Consider the following 21,436-nt stretch of genomic DNA (forward strand, 5'->3'; position numbering starts at 1 on the left):
GCTTCTATTCCTCTTACACTCAGCAACATACCTTAAGATCAAAGTGGGCGATCTGAAGGGAGTGTAGGTAGTAAACACCATTTAGAATTTGTTTGAGAAATTCAGTGGCTTCCTCTTCGGTCAAAGATTCCTTTTCAGCTAAGAAGTCAAACAGCTCACCACCCGCAACGCTGCAAACCAGGACAGAGGTTATTGGTGACAAGGCTGTTGCACACTGATTTATTCTCACATAGACTGTTGGCACACTCAAATTCCAGGCAAAAAAACTGCATAAAGACATGCTCAAACTGATAAGCAAGGACTCAGAATTCTCCAGGCCTCTCATCACCGGATGAGAATCATTCAGGTACATTTGTGCTTGAAAGCACTTGGGTATCATTCTTCTAATGGGCTGGATGTTCACAAATGAGGGGGCTTGGAGCAGAGATGTGGTGGGTGAAAAAAAAAGATCAATGTATCTCTTCAAAAATATTTAGACGTGAAGTCTTAATACTGATTAAAAAAAAAAACTACAAGCTAACATTCTATAGAATTTATAGAATATGTCTTCCAAGTCCAATCACAGAGTACCTGGAAAGTTCACAGTTTACACACCAGTCAATTTTTTAAAAACCCAATCACAATATATGGCCTGATAAGGACTTTTTCTTGTTTTGTATTTGTGTTATGTGTAAATACTTAATTAGAAAAATCGCATTTAATGAATCTAACAAATATCTTAACTAATAATAAATTTACATAAAATTGAGATGTACATGGTTGGTTGGGGATTTATTTACTCAGTCCTTCTGGCCAGATGTTAAGTCCCTGGAGGGCAGAGGTCAGCCCCTGGCTGTTGGCTCACAGCTGTCCCCACCTCCTGGCACAATGCCAGGCACACAGTATGAGCTCAAAATTCATTTGTCAAGTGGATAAATGAACAAGCTCCCCTAAAAACATCCACCGTAGTGATTAATGGCAAATAACAGGGAACTTTTTAATAAGAGTTTTTATAAGTTAATCTTTATCAAGTTCAACCACACTTTCACAACATAAAATTAACTGCAATTATGCACATAACTGCTGTGTTCATTATCTTTCTTTCAGCAAGGCCGCTCCATAAACCTACCTACCACATCTACAGCCAGAATGAGAAAACGGGTGCTCATGAAATGAAACAATAACCACAAAGAAGCCATTTTCTTAAAGAAAGTTTCAGATCGCACCCCTTGGCCATCCACGTTGCTGTTTTGGCTAGCTTAGCCCTGGGACCACTGGCATCTGAACTGCCGAGGGTGTTTAAAAATGCAGATTCTGGGCCTCATATGCAATCTTCTGAGAGCTTCCAGAGTGGGGACTGGGAGAGGCGCATTCTCACAGGCACACCAGGTGACTGATTGTTAGCATGCTAAAATGCGAGGCCCACTTTCCAATGTCTTAATTACACCCTCCTGCCAAGGCCTCACTGTGAAATTTAACTTCAGGATGTTTATCCGGAGAGTGAGGTGACTCCTCCACCTCTGGGGTCCCAGCAAAGGCCTCAGGTGGATCTGTGACACTCCACAGACCCTCACCCAGCCAGAACATCCAGGAGCTCACCTGGGTGGCAGGCCCTGCAGCTGGTGCCAGCATGACCCAGGTGGCATCATAGAAAGGGGGACCCCCATTCCTGTGGAATGCCATGCCAGCGGCCCAGGCCAAGCTCCAGGTGTGAATGCCCCTTCCAGCTCTGCTTCTCCCCTCCCCCTCGCACCCAGTGGTTGGGCCGAACCCACATTCCCGGGGGTGGTCCTCCGGTGCCCACTGTGCCGGCCCAGCCTTTCTTCCCTCTGCCCCGCCTCGAGAAGCGTCCTTGCTCCCACTTGCTCACACAGACTGTGCTCTTAAACACATCCACAAGTTTCTGGACAATGAGGAATGCCTGGGGCTTGGCTGCTTGGAGTTGGCACAAATCTTCCAGCGCTCAAACAGCCTAGTGCTTAGTGAGGCTGAGTCCTTCCCTGCAACCCCATGGCTGCCCCAGGCCAGGCCCTTGTTCCTCCTCTTTAGCTGGCTTTCCTTCCCTCACGTCTAACCTGTGCTTCTTCAGGTCTAGGAAGAACAGCCTATTCCATTCTTCTGAGGGCTCCCTGACACAGGACAGCAGAGGGTAAGGAGACCCCGGGTCACATCCTGCCCAGTTTACCTAACCTCACCGAGCCTGGGATCCCTCTTCTATAAAATAAGGAACAGCTGTATCCCCCAGAGTTGCTGTGAGGTTCCAGGACATGTTAAGCATCCTCAGTGCTCAATAAATGCTGCTGTGCTTCCTGTCTGGCTTCAAACCAAAAGTCCTCCCCCAGCAGCGGTGGTGCGCTGGTCCAAGTTTAACAATGGGCTCTCTGGGGCAGGGGGTGGAGAACAGCCCATTTCCGAGGTGTCACATTCCCACAAGGGTCATTTCAAGCCATCCTGTGATAACAGTGGCTGTGTAGTTGGATAGGCACCTGTGCAAACAGCTGAGGGACCTGGGCCCAGCTCTTTGGCCCACTGAGGCACTCCTTATTTTCCAAAGAGGGTGTAAGAGCCTGTCATGCCAAGCACTCTTCTGAACTGTGATTTTGCATCTGTGGCTCCACCCCCTTGAATCTGGACAGGCCGTGACTGCTTTGACTGCTCTGACCCATAAGACATGCTGTGGCCACTTCAGCCTGCTTCTTCCCGGCCGGGGCTTCTGCATCCTGCCTTCATGTAAGCAGCGTGGTGATCCTGAAACCATCATGCAGCATGGAAGATGAGACATCCCTTAAAGAGAGAATGAAGCTGGGAGCATGAGCATGGAAGGGATCTTGGAAGTGGCCCCTCCAGCCCAGGAGGTCAGACTGTCTGAACCCTTGCAGAATTCTGGACCCATAAAATCATGTGCAAAATAAAACGGTCATTTTAATCCACTCTGGTAGACACCGTGAGCACCGCCTGTGTTCCCCTTGGAGTAAGGACCTGCTGTCCCCACTGCTGGGGTTGAAATCAGCACAGCCCTCAGCCCTCACTCCTCCTGCACCCAAAGTCATGTCCTTTCCCAGGAGACCCACAGCCAATGGCTCCTCAGGGTGGGAACATAAAGGTGGGGTTGACAAACCTCTGTGAACAGCTAGGAACTAAATATTTCAGGCTCTGAGGGCCATATAGCTTCTGTCACAACTGCTCCACTCTGCCCAAGTACTGTGAAAGAAGCCTGAGACCATGCGTAAGTGAAGGGATGTGGCTGTGTTCCAATAAAATTTTATTTACAAAAACAGATGGCCACCTGGATTTGGCCCACAGGATGTAGTTTGCCCATCTACCCCTGAGATAAAGGCTAGGTCATCTCAGCCCAGTCTGGGGCTACTCTCAAGGGTCATTCTGGCTCCAGAACTCTCTGCGGGGCCAGCTGGGACTGTCACTGAGCTGTAAGGCAGCACAATTTATCTGCCCACTCCTACTCCTTCCCCTCCTTTCCAAGTCTTGGTTCTAAGGGCAGTTCTTAATAAACATCCTACAGGCTCTTCATCTCAGAGTCTGCTTCCCAGGGAATCCCCACTGCGCTGTACAAAATTTGAGGGTAATTTATTAACAGCAGTAGGTGACCAGAACACTCACCATCTTAAACTGGGTCTGTTTACTTGGTTCGGCTGACAGAAATCACCTTTGCCTTTCTCTGGGCTGAGTTGCCTTGGGCCCTATTCACTCTTCCTCCTGAGCAGCTCGACTCTAAAGTGCTTGTCTGACCACAGAGGTGAGAGTCAGAACAATCCTGGGGCCCCAGAGTGAAGGGCCAGCCTGCAAAGAGGCAGTGCCTGATCAAGACTGAGGGAAAGGAAGCATGAATCATTGCAAATTTCTCCATCTACCCTTCTCCAGGCCCTGTGCAAACCACACGCTGATCACGATGAGGTCTATGCTGTGACATGTGCAGGGACTGGTTCAGCTTGACGTTAGGACGGTTGGGAGGGCCCCCATGTCACTGGCCTGGACCTGTCACTGGTCGCCTGCTGCCCCGAAGGGCCTTCATACATACTCAGCCTCCATGCCAACATAGGAAGTCAGAGGTTTTAGACATGAACATCTACTTATAAAATATTTAGTCATTAATCACATGGAAATGAAATGACTTCAGCACAGTCTGGGAGCACAGTAAGTATTCAAATACTCCCCAAATCTCAGAAGGGAGAAAGTGACTTGAGTATTTCTTCCATATACATGTTTAGAACCAGAACTTAAATGCTTACAGTGTTGTTACCAAATGGCAGAATGTTAAAAAGATCAGTCAAAACCTCAGTACTTTTCACTCTTTGTTCCAGGTTTGCTTAAGAAAAGGAAGACTGATGGAGAGAGAGATGAGCAATCTGTGCAGCAAATTTAGAAAGCAGGCCTAACCTCCTTTATTAGGCCTTTGAGTCAGAGTGTTTTAAATTACAGCATTATTATGGAAATGATGTGAAATGCATGCTAATAAGCAATGGCTGCTTTCACCAAGAGGGCTGGAAAAAGTGTAGGTTCCTTCTCCCCCCATGCCTTTCACTACCACCGATGCCTCCCCTAAAAGGTAGCTGGAACAGAATGTATTCATGACACACTAGAGTTTTAAAAACAAAGTGGGCCTTGGGGGTGATGTAAGACAGATTACTACAGAGCCCCAATTTCTAAATCAAAACACTATTCAGGGTCCCTGACTCTTGCTGGGAATTTTCCAAGATAGAGCAGGACTTGATTCTAGACTCGGTCTGGTCATAACCTAAACTGCAGGGGATCTTGGCTACAAGCAAACTTCACCTAATGAGGCATTTCAAGGCAAACATTATGGCTCTTCAGAGTTGGGCTGGGTTTCCCTGTAAGGTGCCACACAGCAAGTGTGTGTAGTTGGTGAACTGGGGGCCAATCTGGCACATAAAAGTCCCAGTGAATGGCAATTATTATTCATAAAAAATACAGCTGCTGAGTTCCCTTCCAAGGTCAGGGGAAATGTTTTACCTCCTTATCTTAGGGGGTTTGCTCCTTAAACAGTGCTTTCTGAAGAGGCTGGTAGTTTTGGTGGCTTCTTCATTAAACAAGATTAAATGCAAAGTGCTTGGCACCAAGTACGGTACATAGTAGGTGCTCAGGAAATGTCAAAAATCCTGCTTTGATGCCAGAATGGTTCACAAAGCTCTAACTGCTTTCACACCTCCAACTCCCAACCCACCCTCCAGGCTACCATGGAACCACTCCCTCCAGAGGCTCTGCTTGATCCTCAAACTCCCCAAGAACTAACAATTTTATTTCAGTTCCTTTGCATCCAGGGAGACATGGGTCCTCTATAATTCAAAAGGGCAGACTGTTGTAGCTGGCAAGATGCCCTGAAATGGTTGTGAGTATGTGGGGAATTGATCTACATGCTTTTAGGGAGACATGCTTCATGCATGAGGGACCAGATCTGTTAGTTTTGCCAGCTGTGGCAAGAAAGGGAAGATTCCAAGCTTGCAAAAAATACCCACATTTGGAAGTACGCTGGGATGCCCAAAAGGTCCCTGCCTCAAAAATCTGGTCTTCTATCATCATAAAGGACTAATCTGTGAAGCTGGGTTAACATGTGGCCTCTGTGGACAAAATGAAGATTTTAAAGCAATAACATTCATTCATAAATGAAAGAGCAGAATCATTACTTTCTTTCAGTATCCAAGATGGAAGTAGAATGAATGTCGGACTGGTATAGGAAAATGCATCTGATTTATCAATACCAGCAGGCAGACAGGACATGGGACTAGAGCACAACATTCAGCCAGTAGTGGACCAAACATAATATGCGACTGTACTGCAGTCCGAGTGGTCCCCTGAAATGATTACCCAACCCCCTCATTTGAATGACAACAAGTTCACATTCAAGGCCAAATGATGGGGCCGAAGTCCGCTGAGGCAGACTTTCAAACAGGAGGCTGCAGTTCTCAGCTAGAGGTGGTTCTTAAAAAAAAAAAAAAAAAAAAGCCTTATTTTTTTTAAATTGAAGGAGCTTTATTATGTGGAATATAATGAGGCATTTATAAAACAAGCCAACAAACCTAAACCAGCTTTGTTTCTCTCTTCCTCTTTCAGGGAGCAGAATCTACTTGCCCTCTGCCCATTGACTAGGTCAAAATGATTGCAACTCTTAGAAAATATGCTACTGATTCAGACATGTGGCTTGTTGGAGCCAGCTCTCGGAAAAAGAAAACCTTGGTGGTTGGTTTTTGGGTGATGCAGGCCTGCTGCTCAGGCAGGAGGGTGACACGTCACACTCACAGGATGTCTTATGTAGGTGGTCATCACACCTACAGTGGGTAATGCAAGCCACAGCCTTCCCACACCCAACTCGGTACTTACTCATTTTCTGATTCCCTACTTGCATTTTTGTTTCCATATTGAATAGGGAGAGAAGGAACATGGGAAAGAAGAATGGATGTGGGTGGTAACATAAAAATATTTCAAACAGATAAAATCAGTTTAAAGCTTCCAGAAACTTCCACAATGGAGTTCATCAGTTCAGGAAGGGAAATAGAAAAGTATAAGACAGCAAGAACAAAAAAAACTTTGTCAAACAATGGCTTGATGTGCTTCCTGAATAATTTCATGACCTTGGAGAGAAGTAATAATGTGCAAGAAAGGAGTGTATGAGGAGCCCAGCTAGATGTTTACAGAACCTTGGGTTTCCGGGTTAGAGGGGTCCCAGTTCTGTGGGGTAGTGGGGAAGAAAGCGAAGGTAGAGAGGGAGAGTTAAAAATGAAATTATAAACAAATTTGGATGAGAAAAAGCAGATGCTTGCATCAGAGAGATGCCTGGCTGGATGTGACAGTCACCTGTTTACCCGGTACTCTGAACAAGTGATCATGCGTAACGCAACAAGCATGATGTGACAGGGAAGAGAAGCATTCCTGTAAGCAACATGGTGGGGAAGTGTGGGTGGTTAGAGATGGAGCTGAGAAATTAGTTCCTCTTTCCAAAGAGTCCCTGCAGGTTTCTTGAACTAAAGAACTCATGCAAAGGGAAATGAGAAACTCCACAGCAAGCCTGACCACAGCATGCGCCAAGCCTCTTTTTACTTTAACGGCTTCAGTCCAAGCTTTGGAGACCCATACAAATAATTAGGCCAAGCAAAGTGGGGCAAATGGAAAACCTGGGGCGGCCAGACATCTCTTCAGTGGGTCGTTACAACTTGTGCTAGAATAAAAGGCCAGTGGGAAGTAATCCAAGCTCGGACAGCCATAGATGGAGGTTTATTCCAAAATCAATCTGTCTCGTCTAGTTGAAAACAAGGGAAGGCTAGTCTATGGGAAAGCACAGGGACCCATCTCTCCTCCCACTCCTTGACCGGGTTTATTCTCTGACAATCCAGCCCAAAGGGCTCAGGTGAAAGCTGCTGATTGTTGCTGACAAGCTGGAAATCCCAGGATGAGAGACCACTCGCCCATCAGATATGGGGCACAAGCCAACCCGAAGGCCAGTGTTACCTGTTCTTTTTTTTTTTTTTTTTTTTTTTTTTTTTTTTTTTTTTTACAGTGATTCAACATTTATATACATGATAATTCTAAGTACCAGCTATCACCATACCAAGTTGTTACAATATTTTGACTATATTCCTTATGCTATACATTACATCCCGGTTGCTTATTTATTTTACAATTGGAAGTGTGTACTTTTTCTTGGTTGTTGTTGTTAGGGCATCTCTCATTTTTATTGATCAAATGGTTGTTAACAACAATAAAATTCTGTATAGGGGAGTCAATGCTCAATGCACAATCATTAATCCACCCCAAGCCTAATTTTCGTCAGTCTCCAATCTTCTGAAGCATAACGAACAAGTTCTTACATGGAGAACAAATTCTTACATAGTGAATAAGTTACATGGTGAACAGTACAAGGGCAGTCATCACAGAAACTTTTGGTTTTGCTCATGCATTATGAACTATAAACAGTCAGTTCAAATATGAATACACATTTGATTTTTATACTTGATTTATATGTGGATACCACATTTCTCTCTTTATTATTTTTAATAAGATGCTGAAGTGGTAGGTAGATACAACATAAAGGTAGAAAACATAGTTTAGTGTTGTAAGAGAGCAAATGTAGATGATCAGGTGTGTGCCTGTAGACTATGTGTTAATCCAAGATAGACAAGGGCAATAAAACATCCACGGATGAAGAAGATTTCTCTCAGAACAGGGGGGGTGAGGTTCTAAGCCTCACCTCTGTTGATCCCCAATTTCTCACCTGATGACCCCCCTGCGACTGTGCCTGTCTTAGGTTGTTCCTCCCTTGAGGAATCTTACCCGTCTCTGGCTAACCAGTCATCTTCCGGGGCCATACAGGGAAATGTTAAGTTGGTAAGTGAGAGAGAAGCCTTATTGTTTGAAATGGTTAGCTTTTTATTTCTTTGCATATTTATGCCCTGTGGCTTCTATGCCCAGCTTTTGTCTTGAGGTATCTTTACCACTTGGAGGAGTTATGATACTCGGTAAATTTGATATGAGGCACGAATTCTATTTAAGAATTCGTTGTAATTAGGAAGGAAGAAGAAAAGCTATAGAAGTAGCAGGCGGGAGAAAACATGGGAAGATTGATTATTTCTTTGACATATCTTCTTGTAGAGTAACTTCAGCATGTATATATTTTAAGCTACTACTTAAATTGCGCACACACATTAACATAATAGGAGTATAGTTACATAACCAAAGCATACCTGTAATTACCAGCCATCTCCAGTGAAACCAAGAAAACCAGTTAGGCACCCTAGGCATTTGTGAAAACTTATCAATGATATGATGGTTATTATCTAACTGAATTTGAATAGTTTGAGAAAAATCAGACAAATTAAAACAACCCATTCCTGGGCACTGTTCACATCCCATATGTTCTTTTAACAGTAAATAGTCTGTAGTTGTAAGATTTTGGAGCGCTACAATTTGCACTTCTCCTAATTCTTGGTTGAGTTCCAACAGTATAGATCCAGTCAAATTTGTTGTTTTACTGTATGCACAGGCCAGCTTAGATATCTCCTTCATTCCCATGGCAAGTCCAGGAGCTGGTGGGATGAGTGCATCTACAGCTGTAGCAGTGCGTGGATCTTTGTTGGGGTTTTTTGATGATCATCTTCTGGCATGAGTCTTCCCGAGAGTGCTGATGTTGGAAGTTCTCTTTCATATCGTTTCTTAGTTCATTTTCGGGGTAGCCAAATTAGGCTTTGATCCTCTGTATAAACACAAACAGACCCTTTGCCTACACTTTTGTATGTCCTTTATATTATTGTGTAGAACTCATTAGAGGTCACCACATAGGAACTGCATTTTTTTTTTTTAATCATTAATCTACACTTACATGACGAATACTTACGAATACTTTGTTTACTAGGCTCTCCCCTATACCAGGTCCCCCCTATATACTCCTTTACAGTCACTGTCCATCAGCGTAGCAACCTGTTGTAGAATCACTACTTGTCTTCTCTGTGTTGTACAGCCCTCCCCTTTCTCCCACCCCGCTATGGATGCTAATCTTAATACCCCCCTACTTCTCCCCCCCTTATCCCTCCCTACCCACCCATCCTCCCCAGTCCCTTTCCCTTTGGTACCTGTTAGTCCATTCTTGAGTTCTGTGATTCTGCTGCTGTTTTGTTCCTTCAGTTTTTCCTTTGTTCTTATATTCCACAGATGAGTGAAATCATTTGGTATTTCTCTTTCTCTGCTTGGCTTGTTTCACTGAGCAAAATACCCTCCAGCTCCATCCATGTTGCTGCAAATGGTTGGATTTGCCCTTTTCTTATGGCTGAGTAGTATTCCATTGTGTATATGTACCACATCTTCTTTATCCATTCATCTATCGATGGACATTTAGGTTGCTTCCAATTCTTGGCTATTGTAAATAGTGCTGCGATAAACATAGGGGTGCACTGATCTTTCTCATACTTGATTGCTGCATTCTTAGGGTAAATTCCTAGGAGTGCAATTCCTGGGTCAAATGGTAAGTCTGTTTTGAGCATTTTGATGTACCTCCATACTGCTTTCCACAATGGTTGAACAAGTTTACATTCCCACCAGCAGTGTAGGAGGGTTCCCCTTTCTCCACAGCCTCGCCAACATTTGTTGTTGTTTGTCTTTTGGATGGCAGCCATCCTTACTGGTGTGAGGTGATACCTCATTGTAGTTTTAATTTGCATTTCTCTGATAATTAGCGATGTGGAGCATCTTTTCATGTGTCTGTTGGCCATCTGTATTTCTTTTTTGGAGAACCGTCTGTTCAGTTCCTTTGCCCATTTTTTAATTGGGTTATTTGTTTTTTGTTTGTTGAGGCGTGTGAGCTCTTTATATATTCTGGACGTCAAGCCTTTATCGGATGTGTCATTTTCAAAGATATTCTCCCATACTGTAGGGTTTCTTTTTGTTCTATTGATGGTGTCTTTTGCTGTACAGAAGCTTTTCAGCTTAATATAGTCCCACTTGTTCATTTTTGCTGTTGTTTTCCTTGCCCGGGGAGATATGTTCAAGAAGAGGTCACTCATGTTTATGTCTAAGAGGTTTGTGCCTATGTTTTCTTCCAAGAGTTTAATGGTTTCATGACTTACATTCAGGTCTTTGATCCATTTTGAGTTTACTTTTGTATATGGGGTTAGACGATGGTCCAGTTTCATTCTCCTACATGTAGCTGTCCAGTTTTGCCAGCACCATCTGTTGAAGAGACTGTCATTTCGCCATTGTATGTCCATGGCTCCTTTATCAAATATTAATTGACCATATATGTCTGAGTTAATGTCTGGATTCTCTAGTCTGTTCCATTGGTCTGTGGCTCTGTTCTTGTGCCAGTACCAAATTGTCTTGATTACTATGGCTTTATAATAGAGCTTGAAGTTGGGGAGTGAGATCCCCCCTACTTTATTCTTCTTTCTCAGGATTGCTTTGGCTATTCGGGGTCTTTGGTGGTTCCATATGAATTTTTGAATTATTTGATCCAGTTCATTGAAGAATGTTGCTGGTAGTTTCATAGGGATTGCATCAAATCTGTATATTGCTTTGGGCAGGATGGCCATTTTGACGATATTAATTCTTCCTAGCCATGAGCATGGGATGCGTTTCCATCTGTTAGTGTCCCCTTTAATTTCTTTTAAGAGTGACTTGTAGTTTTCAGAATATAAGTCTTTCACTTCTTTGGTTAGGTTTATTCCTAGGTATTTTATTTTTTTTGATGCAATTGTGAATGGAGTTGTTTTCCTGATTTCTCTTTCTGTTGGTTCATTGTTGGTATATAGGAAAGCCACAGATTTCTGTGTGTTGATTTTGTATCCTGGAACTTTGCTGTATTCCGATATCAGTTCTAGTAGTTCTGGGGTGGAGTCTTTAGGGTTTTTTATGTACAGTATCATGTCATCTGCAAATAGTGACAGTTTGACTTCTTCTTTGCCAATCTGGATTCCTTGTATTTTTTTGTTTTGTCTGATTGCCGTGGCTAGGACCTCTAGTACAATGTTAAATAACAGTGGGGAGAGTGGGCATCCCTGTCTAGTTCCCGATCTCAGCGGAAATGCTTTCAGCTTCTCGCTATTCAATATAATGTTGGCTGTGGGTTTTTCATAGATGGCCTTTATTATGTTGAGGTACTTGCCCTCTATTCCCATTTTGCTGAGAGTTTTTATCATGAATGGATGTTGAACTTTGTCAAATGCTTTTTCAGCATCTATGGAGATGATCATGTGGTTTTTGTCTTTCTTTTTGTTGATGTGGTGGATGATATTGATGGACTTTCGAATGTTGTGCCATCCTTGCATCCCTGGGATGAATCCCACTTGGTCATGGTGTACGATGGTTTTGATGTATTTTTGAATTCGGTTTGCTAAAATTTTGTTGAGTATTTTTGCGTCTACGTTCATCAGGGATATTGGTCTATAGTTTTCTTTTTTGGTGGTGTCTTTGCCTGGTTTTGGTATTAGGGTGATGTTAGCTTCATAGAATGAGTTTGGGAGTATCCCCTCCTCTTCTATTTCTTGGAAAACTTTAAGGAGAATGGGTATTATGTCTTCCCTGTATGTCTGATAAAATTCCGAGGTAAATCCATCTGGCCCGGGGGTTTTGTTCTTTGGTAGTTTTTTGATTACCGCTTCAATTTCGTTGCTGGTAATTGGTCTGTTTAGATTTTCTGTTTCTTTTTGGGTCAGTCTTGGAAGGTTGTATTTTTCTAGGAAGTTGTCCATTTCTCCTAGGTTTCCCAGCTTGTTAGCATATAGGTTTTCATAGTAGTCTCTAATAATTCTTTGTATTTCTGCGGGATCTGTTGTGATTTTTCCTTTCTCATTTCTGATACTGTTGATTTGTGTTGACTCTCTTTTCCTCTTAATAAGTCTGGCTAGAGGCTTATCTATTTTGTTTATTTTCTCGAAGAACCAGCTCTTGGTTTCATTGATTTTTGCTATTGTTTTATTCTTCTCAATTTTATTTATTTCTTCTCTGATCTTTATTATGTCCCTCCTTCTGCTGACCTTAGGCCTCATTTGTTCTTCTTTTTCCAATTTCGATAGTTGTGACATTAGACCGTTCATTTGGGATTGCTCTTCCTTTTTTAAATATGCTTGGAGTGCTATATACTTTCCTCTTAAGACTGCTTTTGCTGCGTCCCACAGAAGTTGGGGCTTAGTGTTGTTGTTGTCATTTGTTTCCATATATTGCTGGATCTCCATTTTGATTTGGTCATTGATCCACAGTGTTACCTGTTCTTTAACCATCCCAAGACGTGACTTAAAATGAGCATAATGCAGACTGGTCTTTCCCTTGAGTTCAAGGATGGATTGGAGGCGGAGAGTTAGAAGAGGAGGAAGTGGCAAAGGTAAAAGAGTTGGCATTCTCAGAGCAGGTGGATCATTTCCTACCTCAGTTTCCCCACTCTGAGCTCTGAAGGATCTGCCACAGGCAGAGGAGCTGAGCACCTCCTACTGTCCGCCTCGCAAAGGGAAAAGGAGTGGGTAGACTGAAACCCACTGGAAGAGGAGGCAAGAGCAGGAAGCCACTCCCACAGGAGGCCTCTAAGAAAGAGGAGGTGAGATTTGGATTTTATTTCAACAGCCTGCTTCGCCTGTGGCCATGGAAGGGTTTGAGAAGGGATGGCTCTCTGTAGAAGGCTGTAATGGGCGGAGGTGACTTGATTTTCTCAAGAGCCCACCTTTTTCTTCTACATAAATGGCAATCAGCAGCTTTAATTTTAGCCACCCACCCCTGATTATCATTGGCATCTAGCATTATAACACCAGGCATATGGAAGGTTCTCAATTCCTGTCCCTTGGAATCCCATCCACTATCCTTCTATCTTGCTCTTTCTCCATCCCATGCATCCAACTTAAACATATGGTCCTATGTCCCAAGACTTTTAGCCTAGGAGGAAATTAGCTAAGGTGAGAAACCATTCTGTTACCAGGAGACAGGCTACTTTCCACGGGTCACGCGTGACACAGAGTTTTTCGTTGTTTCCTTTTTCCAACCCTACTGTTCTTACTTTAGAAAGACCCCTCATTGCTGTTCACCTGTATCTCCTAGCCAGTCTCCCTGACGGAATTCAACCTTTAAGCACTTCTATGGAGCACTAGTGCTAGTATTCATGTCTGCTTCTAGATTATTGAGATAGAAAGACAAATAAGTAAAATATTGGCACATCCCCTGGAAAGGTCAAACCCCATTACAGGAGAAAGACATATAAACATTTAAATTACAGTATGGCAAGTACTCTAATCACGCACTTTCAAAAGATGAAGCAAACACACATAAGAATGCAATTAAATCTAACTGGGGCAGGTAGGAAAACCAAAGAGAGAGGTGGGATGTCTGAGCAGGACTTGGACAGTTGAGGAGGAACCCTCCTGGGGAACAAGTCGGCACATCTGGTAGAGGATACAGCATAAACATGGGCTGGGGATGCCTAAGAACATGGCACAATCTGGTAAAGGCGAGAGCTTCTCTGTGGGTTGAGCATCAGGGGCCGAGATGAGATGGGTGGAAAGGAAGTGGTTGGATACAAGGAGACGGCTGGACATGAGTTCAAAGATCCTAAACTATTCCACGAGTCCTGGGCTTCATTCTGGGGACAGGAGGGAGCCACTGGAGGTGTTCTGTATAGCTCTATTGAGATATAACTCACATTATGTAATAGACTCTTTTGAAGTGTGCAATTTAACATTTTTAGTATATTTATCAAATTGTGTAACTACCACTGCAATCCAACTTTAAAACATTTCCATTACCCCAAAAGAATGTGACCACAAGGTCACATACCTTGTGACCACCAGCAGCCAATCCCGTTTCTCACCAACACCACCCCGCCTGCCCGAGGAAACCACTCATCTACTTCCTGTCTATACAGATTTGCCTACTTTGGACATTTCACATAAGTCAAATCATATGATATGTGGTCTTTGGACACTGGCTTCTTTCGCTAGCATAATGTTTTCAAGAGTTATCCATGTGATAGCATCTGTTAGTAACTCATTCTTTTTTATTGCCAAATAATAGTCCATAGTATGGATATGTCACATTTTGTTTATCCACTCATTAGGTGATGCATTTGGGTTGTTTCCACTTTCTGAATATCGTGAACAATGTTGCTATAAATTTCATACATATATTTTTGTATGGACATGTATTTCCATTTATCTTGGGTAGAGGCTGAAGAGTAAATACACTGAGTCATATGGTAACTCTACTTTGAATATTTTGAGTATTGGCCAAACTGTTTCCCAAAGTAGCTAATCCATTTTGTATTACATTACACTGTAATTATATCACAGTGTAATACTTTGGAGAGTTGTCCCAATTTCTCCCAAATCCCACCAACACATGATATTGTCCATGGTTTTTACTATGACCATCCTAGCGGATGTGAAATGGTCTCACTGTGGTTTTGCTTTGAAGGGATACCTTTTAATCATGATGAATGACACTGAGCATGTTTTCATATGCTTATTCACTGAAGATTTTTAAGCAAGAGAGTAGTGGATTTGTAATAAATATGGAGATGAACTGTAAGAAACTAGAAGATGCTGAATAATTCAGGGAAGAGTTAATGAGATCCTGGACCAGGGAAAAAGTATGAGAATGGCAATAGAGATTCAGGAGCCCTTTCGGAGGCATAACTCCCAGGACTTAATGAATGACTGGCTGTGGGACACAGCGGAAAGTAGAGAGAGAAGGAAGAAGCAAGGATGGTCTGGGCAAGGTCCAGTCTGGGCAAGTAGGAAGATGGTGATTTCATGAACCAAGCTAGAGAGAAGAGGGGAGAAGTAGGCTGCAGAGGGGAGCTTATGAGTTCAGTTTAGGACCTTATGTTTGAGGTACCTGGGGAAGATCCACTTGGGTGGAGATGCTGAATAGGCAACTGGAGAAGCAATTGTGGGGCTCCAGAGAGACCTAGAGGCATGGCTGTAGGGGTACCAGTATAATGGGAGGTGACAACTGAGTATCTTGGGTTGCATATACACTAAGAAATTTCGCAAATTATGAAGCATTGGCTGGGATCCTTTCAGTGGCAACTAAAGAGATGGAAGACAGACAATAAAGTTGATCTGTGGAGGGAATGAGAGTCAAGGAAGAAAAGGGGGCGAGTACAGAGTGTTTCCCATCTCTGTGGGAATCCTTCCCACTGCATCCATGAGATACGTGGGTGCCAGCACAGAGAAAACTGTTCCTTCAGTGAGGACGGCAGCATGCAAAAGGTAGAAGAGGCAGGCTGAACACAGCTCTACTGTGGGGCAAGCTGCCCTGGGAATGGAGAGCTACCACCTGCCAAAGAGCCAGGACTTCTAGCCCTTGCCTTCCATGTCTCTACCTCCTCATTCCAATAACGTTTTCAATAAATGAAAAATAGGGAAAACAAGAAGGGGTCATGCTTCAAAAAACTGTACTTCCTTTTTAAGAATTTGTGATGAGCACACGGCCTTTGAGAAAGGAGGACATGAGATAAAATAGATTCTAAGCATCTAGTAGCAAATTATGTATTCTTCAGTCCTATAAAGATTTCACTGGGGGAGCACCAAGAAGTTTGAATTGTAATTACTTAGTGTCGAAAGGACTAGGGAACTGAGAAAAATCCCTCTAAACCTAGAGCAAGAGTATTTTCTGCTTATCTCTCCAGATTCATTCTCTACCCTCCTCCCTCCAGTTTGGGGTCCAGTTCTCCATCCATTCAGTCCAGAGACTGAATGAGAAGCTTCCCTTCTCAACTGGCTTCTAGTTTGGTTTGTCCGACAGGGAAGGAGGATGAGGTCAATCCTGCCTGCCCCGCCAGGTTGCCATGGGTTGGCCGAGTCCCTCTACTCAAGGCTCAGCTCAGCTCAGGTGGCTCTCTCCATAACATCACCATTTCCAGGTTCCCCAGGGCACCTGCCTTCCTACCCTTCAGGTTGAAGGGTGGTGTAGCTCCTTCGAGGACTGTCACTCGTCTATAGAGCACTTCCCTATCCCTCATTTTCTTTAACCCTTGGACACACCTTTATTAAGAGAATCTTTATCAAATGGTCTCTAAATCTCCCTGTTCATGCATGCCATCTACCTCCTGGTAGAACCCAGAGTGGCGTGAATCAAATCCAAACGTTTAAGGTTTTATTCCTCACCTAGGAGACTTAGTCAGGAGTACGTCCTGAAACCCAAGCAAGCAGATCAGCATCTCACAAAGGTAAATGTCCCCGTCACTGGTCAACTGGCTCTTGATCACATATGATCCTTCTATCACATCATTAAGTTCCTGCTCTGTTTACACTTTCCGCACATGTATCAGGTCAAGCACAGTCTTAAGTGCTGTGGGTGCCAATGTAGGACACTCTTATACTCAAAGAAGCACACTGGGGGGGCAAAAAAAGCGCATGCAGCTGTTAACGCCAGGGTCTCTCAGAGTCATCCTGCTGCTTGGCCTTCACCACCTCCACAGGACTACTGGAGTATTTTTTACCCTCTCCCAGTATCATGAAAATGCTAAGAAATGGGGGACAAGAAAACACGGCTGCTGGAAAGAGAAACAGAACGGTCCTCAACATCCAGGTTGGCTTTCAAAAGCTGCTAAGGAAACTGAGGAGGCATAATGCGGTTGAAGGGCCACTGGACAGTGAGAATCACCTCCCTGGGGTAACAGTCCAAGGTGACTGGCCAGCCCTAGGTGAGAGTGAGGGTAGCAGGTTTAGAAAGCCCTCCCTGCTCCAAGGTGGTCTTTTTTATTTCATTCATGCTCCCTGCAACCCCCAAAGACGACCTTTGAAAAGATGGGCAGTCGATCCTGTAGGCTGCGTTTTACAGGGGCTTAGCAGAATTCTAGGACTCAAACAAAAAAGTTCCCTCCCCAAGAAGCTGCTGTCTGAGAATCAGAATGCCCAACCCTATATGTGGACAGAATGGGCACAGTTTTCAGAATCTGTGGGGTGGTGGTAATACCACCCTCCTGGGGTTGTACCCAAGGATTAAATGAGATGGAGTAAGGCAGGGGTCCACAGCGGCTGACCAAAAAGGTCAAATGAAGGGCAACTTCCCTTTCTTTTCCAAGGAAAGCCTTTCTCATCTTTTATCTACATCCTCTTTCTCAAAACAATTTACAAAGATCTGCACCAAACTGGAAGAACTTTAAAAGAAGTGGGTATTCTATCATATGTTCCTGAAACAGTCAAATCGACTTGAATTTTTCCATAAAAATATTGATGGGAAAAGTCACCGACACTTTGGTCATCTAGAGAAGAGCAGGTACTTCAGCCCGTGGTCTCACTTATGCCTAATTTTGTCAATAAAGAAGTATTCACATCACACGGTAGCCATGCCTGCTATTCATTTAGACTGGAAATGAAACTGACATTTTAGTATGGAATGAAAAAATATTTACTGCTGTTGCCCTAGACCCCTGAGGTTCCTCATTTGCATTATAGTAATTTTGACTATATTAAAAACAAATTATACTTATGAAAAAAAGGGGTTAAACATAAGAAGATAATACTCAGTTGCTTGGAAATACAAATTAAGAGAAAAATGAAATATAAATTGTTTTTAGAAGTATTTCTGTTTGTTTTTTAAATAACATCTTGTGAGAACATGAGGCAGAAGGGAGGTTACAAATGGCTGAAAATAGTTTGGAGAGATTGTTACTGACCTGTCCTAGACACTAGCCTAATTAAGGGACTCCCACCCATGAACTGTGGTCTGGGTGGACTTTCTTCTGAAGCACCAGCTGTCAGAGAGTCTCCCCAGCTTCCTGTCTCTGAAGCTGACCCCAACGACCACCCCAGAATCCTGAGCACTGTATGCCTAGATGTGGGTGCCATATGACCTGCATGGGAGAAAGCCAGGCAGAGGGTTTGGGCTGAGCCTGGACCACCAAGCTGGCAGCCTTCAGCCTGGGAGGGCCCTGGGCTCTGGGTGTGGAGAGATTGCCAAGTGGTGCAGGGAACCTGTGACTTGTGATTCAGTAAGTATTCCTCAGATATTTATTTCTTCTTACGCAAAAAAGAAACTATGGCAAGCAGTACGGAGGCAAAACAGAGCAAAAGGGGAAACCGAACACTGGAGGGGTCAGTTGAAACCACGATTCCACAGAATTCCCTTCTGGTATCCCCTCCTCAAGTGCTGGCTCGGAGAGTGGTTCACTAAGACAGAACAATAACATGTGTGACGTGGCTGTGTTTCCAAGAGGAAGTGTGAACAGTTCCCAGGGATTTGGACTGTCCCAGAACATCATAAAGTACAGTCTGTGGTCCCAGGGAGGGGGTCTAAGAATAGCCTGTGAGTAGATCTATGGATGTCCCCTGAGGCTAGCGACTGGTAACAATGTTGCCCAGTTTACCAAACTTTAAGGATGATGACAGGTCTTCCTTGGAAATAAGCCAGAATTTCAAATATTTACTATCTATAACTCATGTATCTAGCACAGAGAACATCGAGCCAGACATCAAAATCATGAACATATCATTAAAAATCTGCTCAAAGATACCACCTGTCATTTGCTTTTCATGATTTCCATTGTCCCAATTTTTCTAAGAATGTCCAGAAATCAAATAATCCACTTATGTGGTGAAAATGCCCATTTAATAAATATTGAGGAAACACTTTGCAATAGAACTGGCAAGAGGTAAGAGCGTGGGGGAAGACATCCACACGGGGTTTTATTTTCAAGAGAATGCCTGAGTGGAAAATAACCTATTGTATGTGATTTAATTCTGTTGTGAAAGGTTGAGACTGTTACCAAATGCACTTCAGTTCTCTATTCTTGTCAAATAATAGATATCCGAGGAGCCAGATGCCAAAAGTGTAACCCAGAACAGATCTTAAAATTACCTTTGTGAATAAAAACAAAAGTTCAATAAGTCAAAAGAGCTGGCTCTGGCTCAGAGAATAAAGAACGAATGTAGAAGGAAAGAAAGCATTTAAGAAATCTGAGTATGCTTTTGTGTCTTATGAAGACAATGAGGGGAGCAGAGAACAGAGTTGAGAGGGGGGAGGGGGATCCTGAAAGGCCTCCAGGATCGGATACACCTGAGCCGCCAGCATCGCTCTGGCCCTATGACCGCATTCAGTTTAGCAACTCTGCCACTTCTAACGTAGCTCAAAACCACCACTTTAGTCACTGGGTTTCTTGAAACACTCCTGCAATTCTAGATTTGCTGACAATGCAGCATGAATTCATCCACACACATCCTCTGTGCTGATATACCATGACAAAATTCATATTCTTATTATTTTGCTTCTCTGCTTGGCTATGAATGATTGAGCCAACTTAACAATGGTCCTACATAGAGTGAGATAATATTACACAAATGTTTACTCATCAGTCGTTTGTGATGAACAAACTGAATTCCAGAAATTATTAACTGAGACAAGGTCAAAAAGCAAGCTTAAGAGGGGAGCTGTTACTGCATAGGTATAGAGTTTCCGTTTTACAAGATGAAAAACTTTAAGAGATCTATTACACCAAAAGGCGAATGTAAGTAACATTACTGTTCTGTACACTTAAAAATGGTTAAAATGGTCAATCTTGTAGTATGTGTTTTTTAACTAAAAATAAAAAATAAATAAAACGTGCCTTTTTAAATTAAAAAAGAAACAACAAAGAATGCACTGTTCATTCCATACACTGCCCTTGGCTACAACCATAACATACTGCACTAATTAAACTGAATTTCCTGTGACAGAGACACACACACACACACACACATGCACATACACAGAAAGTGAGCAATGGTTAGAAAAAGGATTACTCTGATTTACAGCTCTATGTTAAATTCCAAGCAGAACAAATAAGGGGGAAAATTCCCAATCTAGGAATTATAGTTTTCCCTTCAACTAGTGCTTCTGTATTAGCTGGCTGGGTATGCCCTAACCAAGTCCCACACACTGGGTGGCTCAAAACAACAGAAATTTATGTCTAATAGTTCCGGAGGCCAGAAATCCAAAATCAAGGTGTCTGGCAGTCTTTGTCCCGAGGGCTCTGAGGGAGAGGCTGTTCCATGCCTCTCCACGTAGCCTGCAGATGCATCTTCCCCCTGCTCCATGTTCCCCGGGCCTTTGCCCTGGTCTCTGTCTTCACAGGGCCCTCTTCTTATGAGGACACCACTCATCGTGGATCAGGGGCTGCCCTAGCCCAGAACGACCTCATCGCAGCATCTGCAAACAGCCTGTTTCCAAATAGGTCACATTTGAAGGTACTGCAAGTTAGAACTTCAATTTATCGTTTTGGGGGACACAATTCAACCTTTTAACAGGAACCCCAGACCAGTAGCACCACCTCAGAATGTTTAAAATGCAAATTCTCAGGCCCCACATAGCCCCCACTGAGTTACAAACTTGGAAGTGCAGCCAAATAACATCTATTTTAACAAGGCTTCCAGAGATTCCCATGCATGCTAAAATCTGAGAACCACTGTTTCACACCATACTGAACATTCAGAACATGTAATGCTAAGTGTGTGCCTTGCCCTTCCAGCAGAATTACTAGCCCTTTGGGACTGTGCCTCTGACTGTAAATATCACATGTTGTTTCTCCCACAGTAGTGATCAACTAATACTTCTTGTTTAAATAAAACAGGTAAAACCTGTGGTCTGTGCAGGCCACATGGGGCCTTTAGATGGGTTTTATCTTTTCATGAATATATATGAAATAAGTACCAACATTAAAAACATAGCTTACAGACTTTTCTTGAAAAAAAAATGCAAGATTTAGTAACACTAGATCCAAAACTCCCCATGACCACAATCAACAGATTGGTAGGTGTCCCTTTGAGGTAATGCATAAGGGTTCCAGTCAGCCATAGCCCTCACCATTCCCTGATATCTCCCCAACACTGAGGCTTGGTGAAGCCTACCTAACCCTGTTCATTTACATGACCTATTTGGCCCCTAAAGGCATTTGGGTTTGAATGAGCAGAGGAGAGTCAGACAGAAAAATATATCACTCTCCACAGCCTGAAATACTTAGCTGTTTCTGAGCAGCAAGTTT

General features: G+C 43.2%; 1 protein-coding gene across 10 annotated transcripts in view; it reads right to left on the minus strand.

Annotated features, from left to right (window-relative positions):
• DAPK1 (death associated protein kinase 1) overlaps positions 1-21,436 on the minus strand; it is a 168,960-nt gene that overhangs the window by 54,858 nt on the left and 92,666 nt on the right. For all 10 annotated transcript variants that reach the window (XM_057498516.1, XM_057498513.1, XM_057498514.1 and 7 more), the window contains one exon: positions 32-170. In XM_057498516.1, coding sequence (XP_057354499.1) covers positions 32-170 — 139 coding nt within the window. The remainder of the gene's footprint in view (positions 1-31; positions 171-21,436) is intronic.

Source organism: Manis pentadactyla, chromosome 3 (genome assembly GCF_030020395.1).
Source record: "Manis pentadactyla isolate mManPen7 chromosome 3, mManPen7.hap1, whole genome shotgun sequence".
Lineage (NCBI taxonomy): Eukaryota > Metazoa > Chordata > Mammalia > Pholidota > Manidae > Manis > Manis pentadactyla.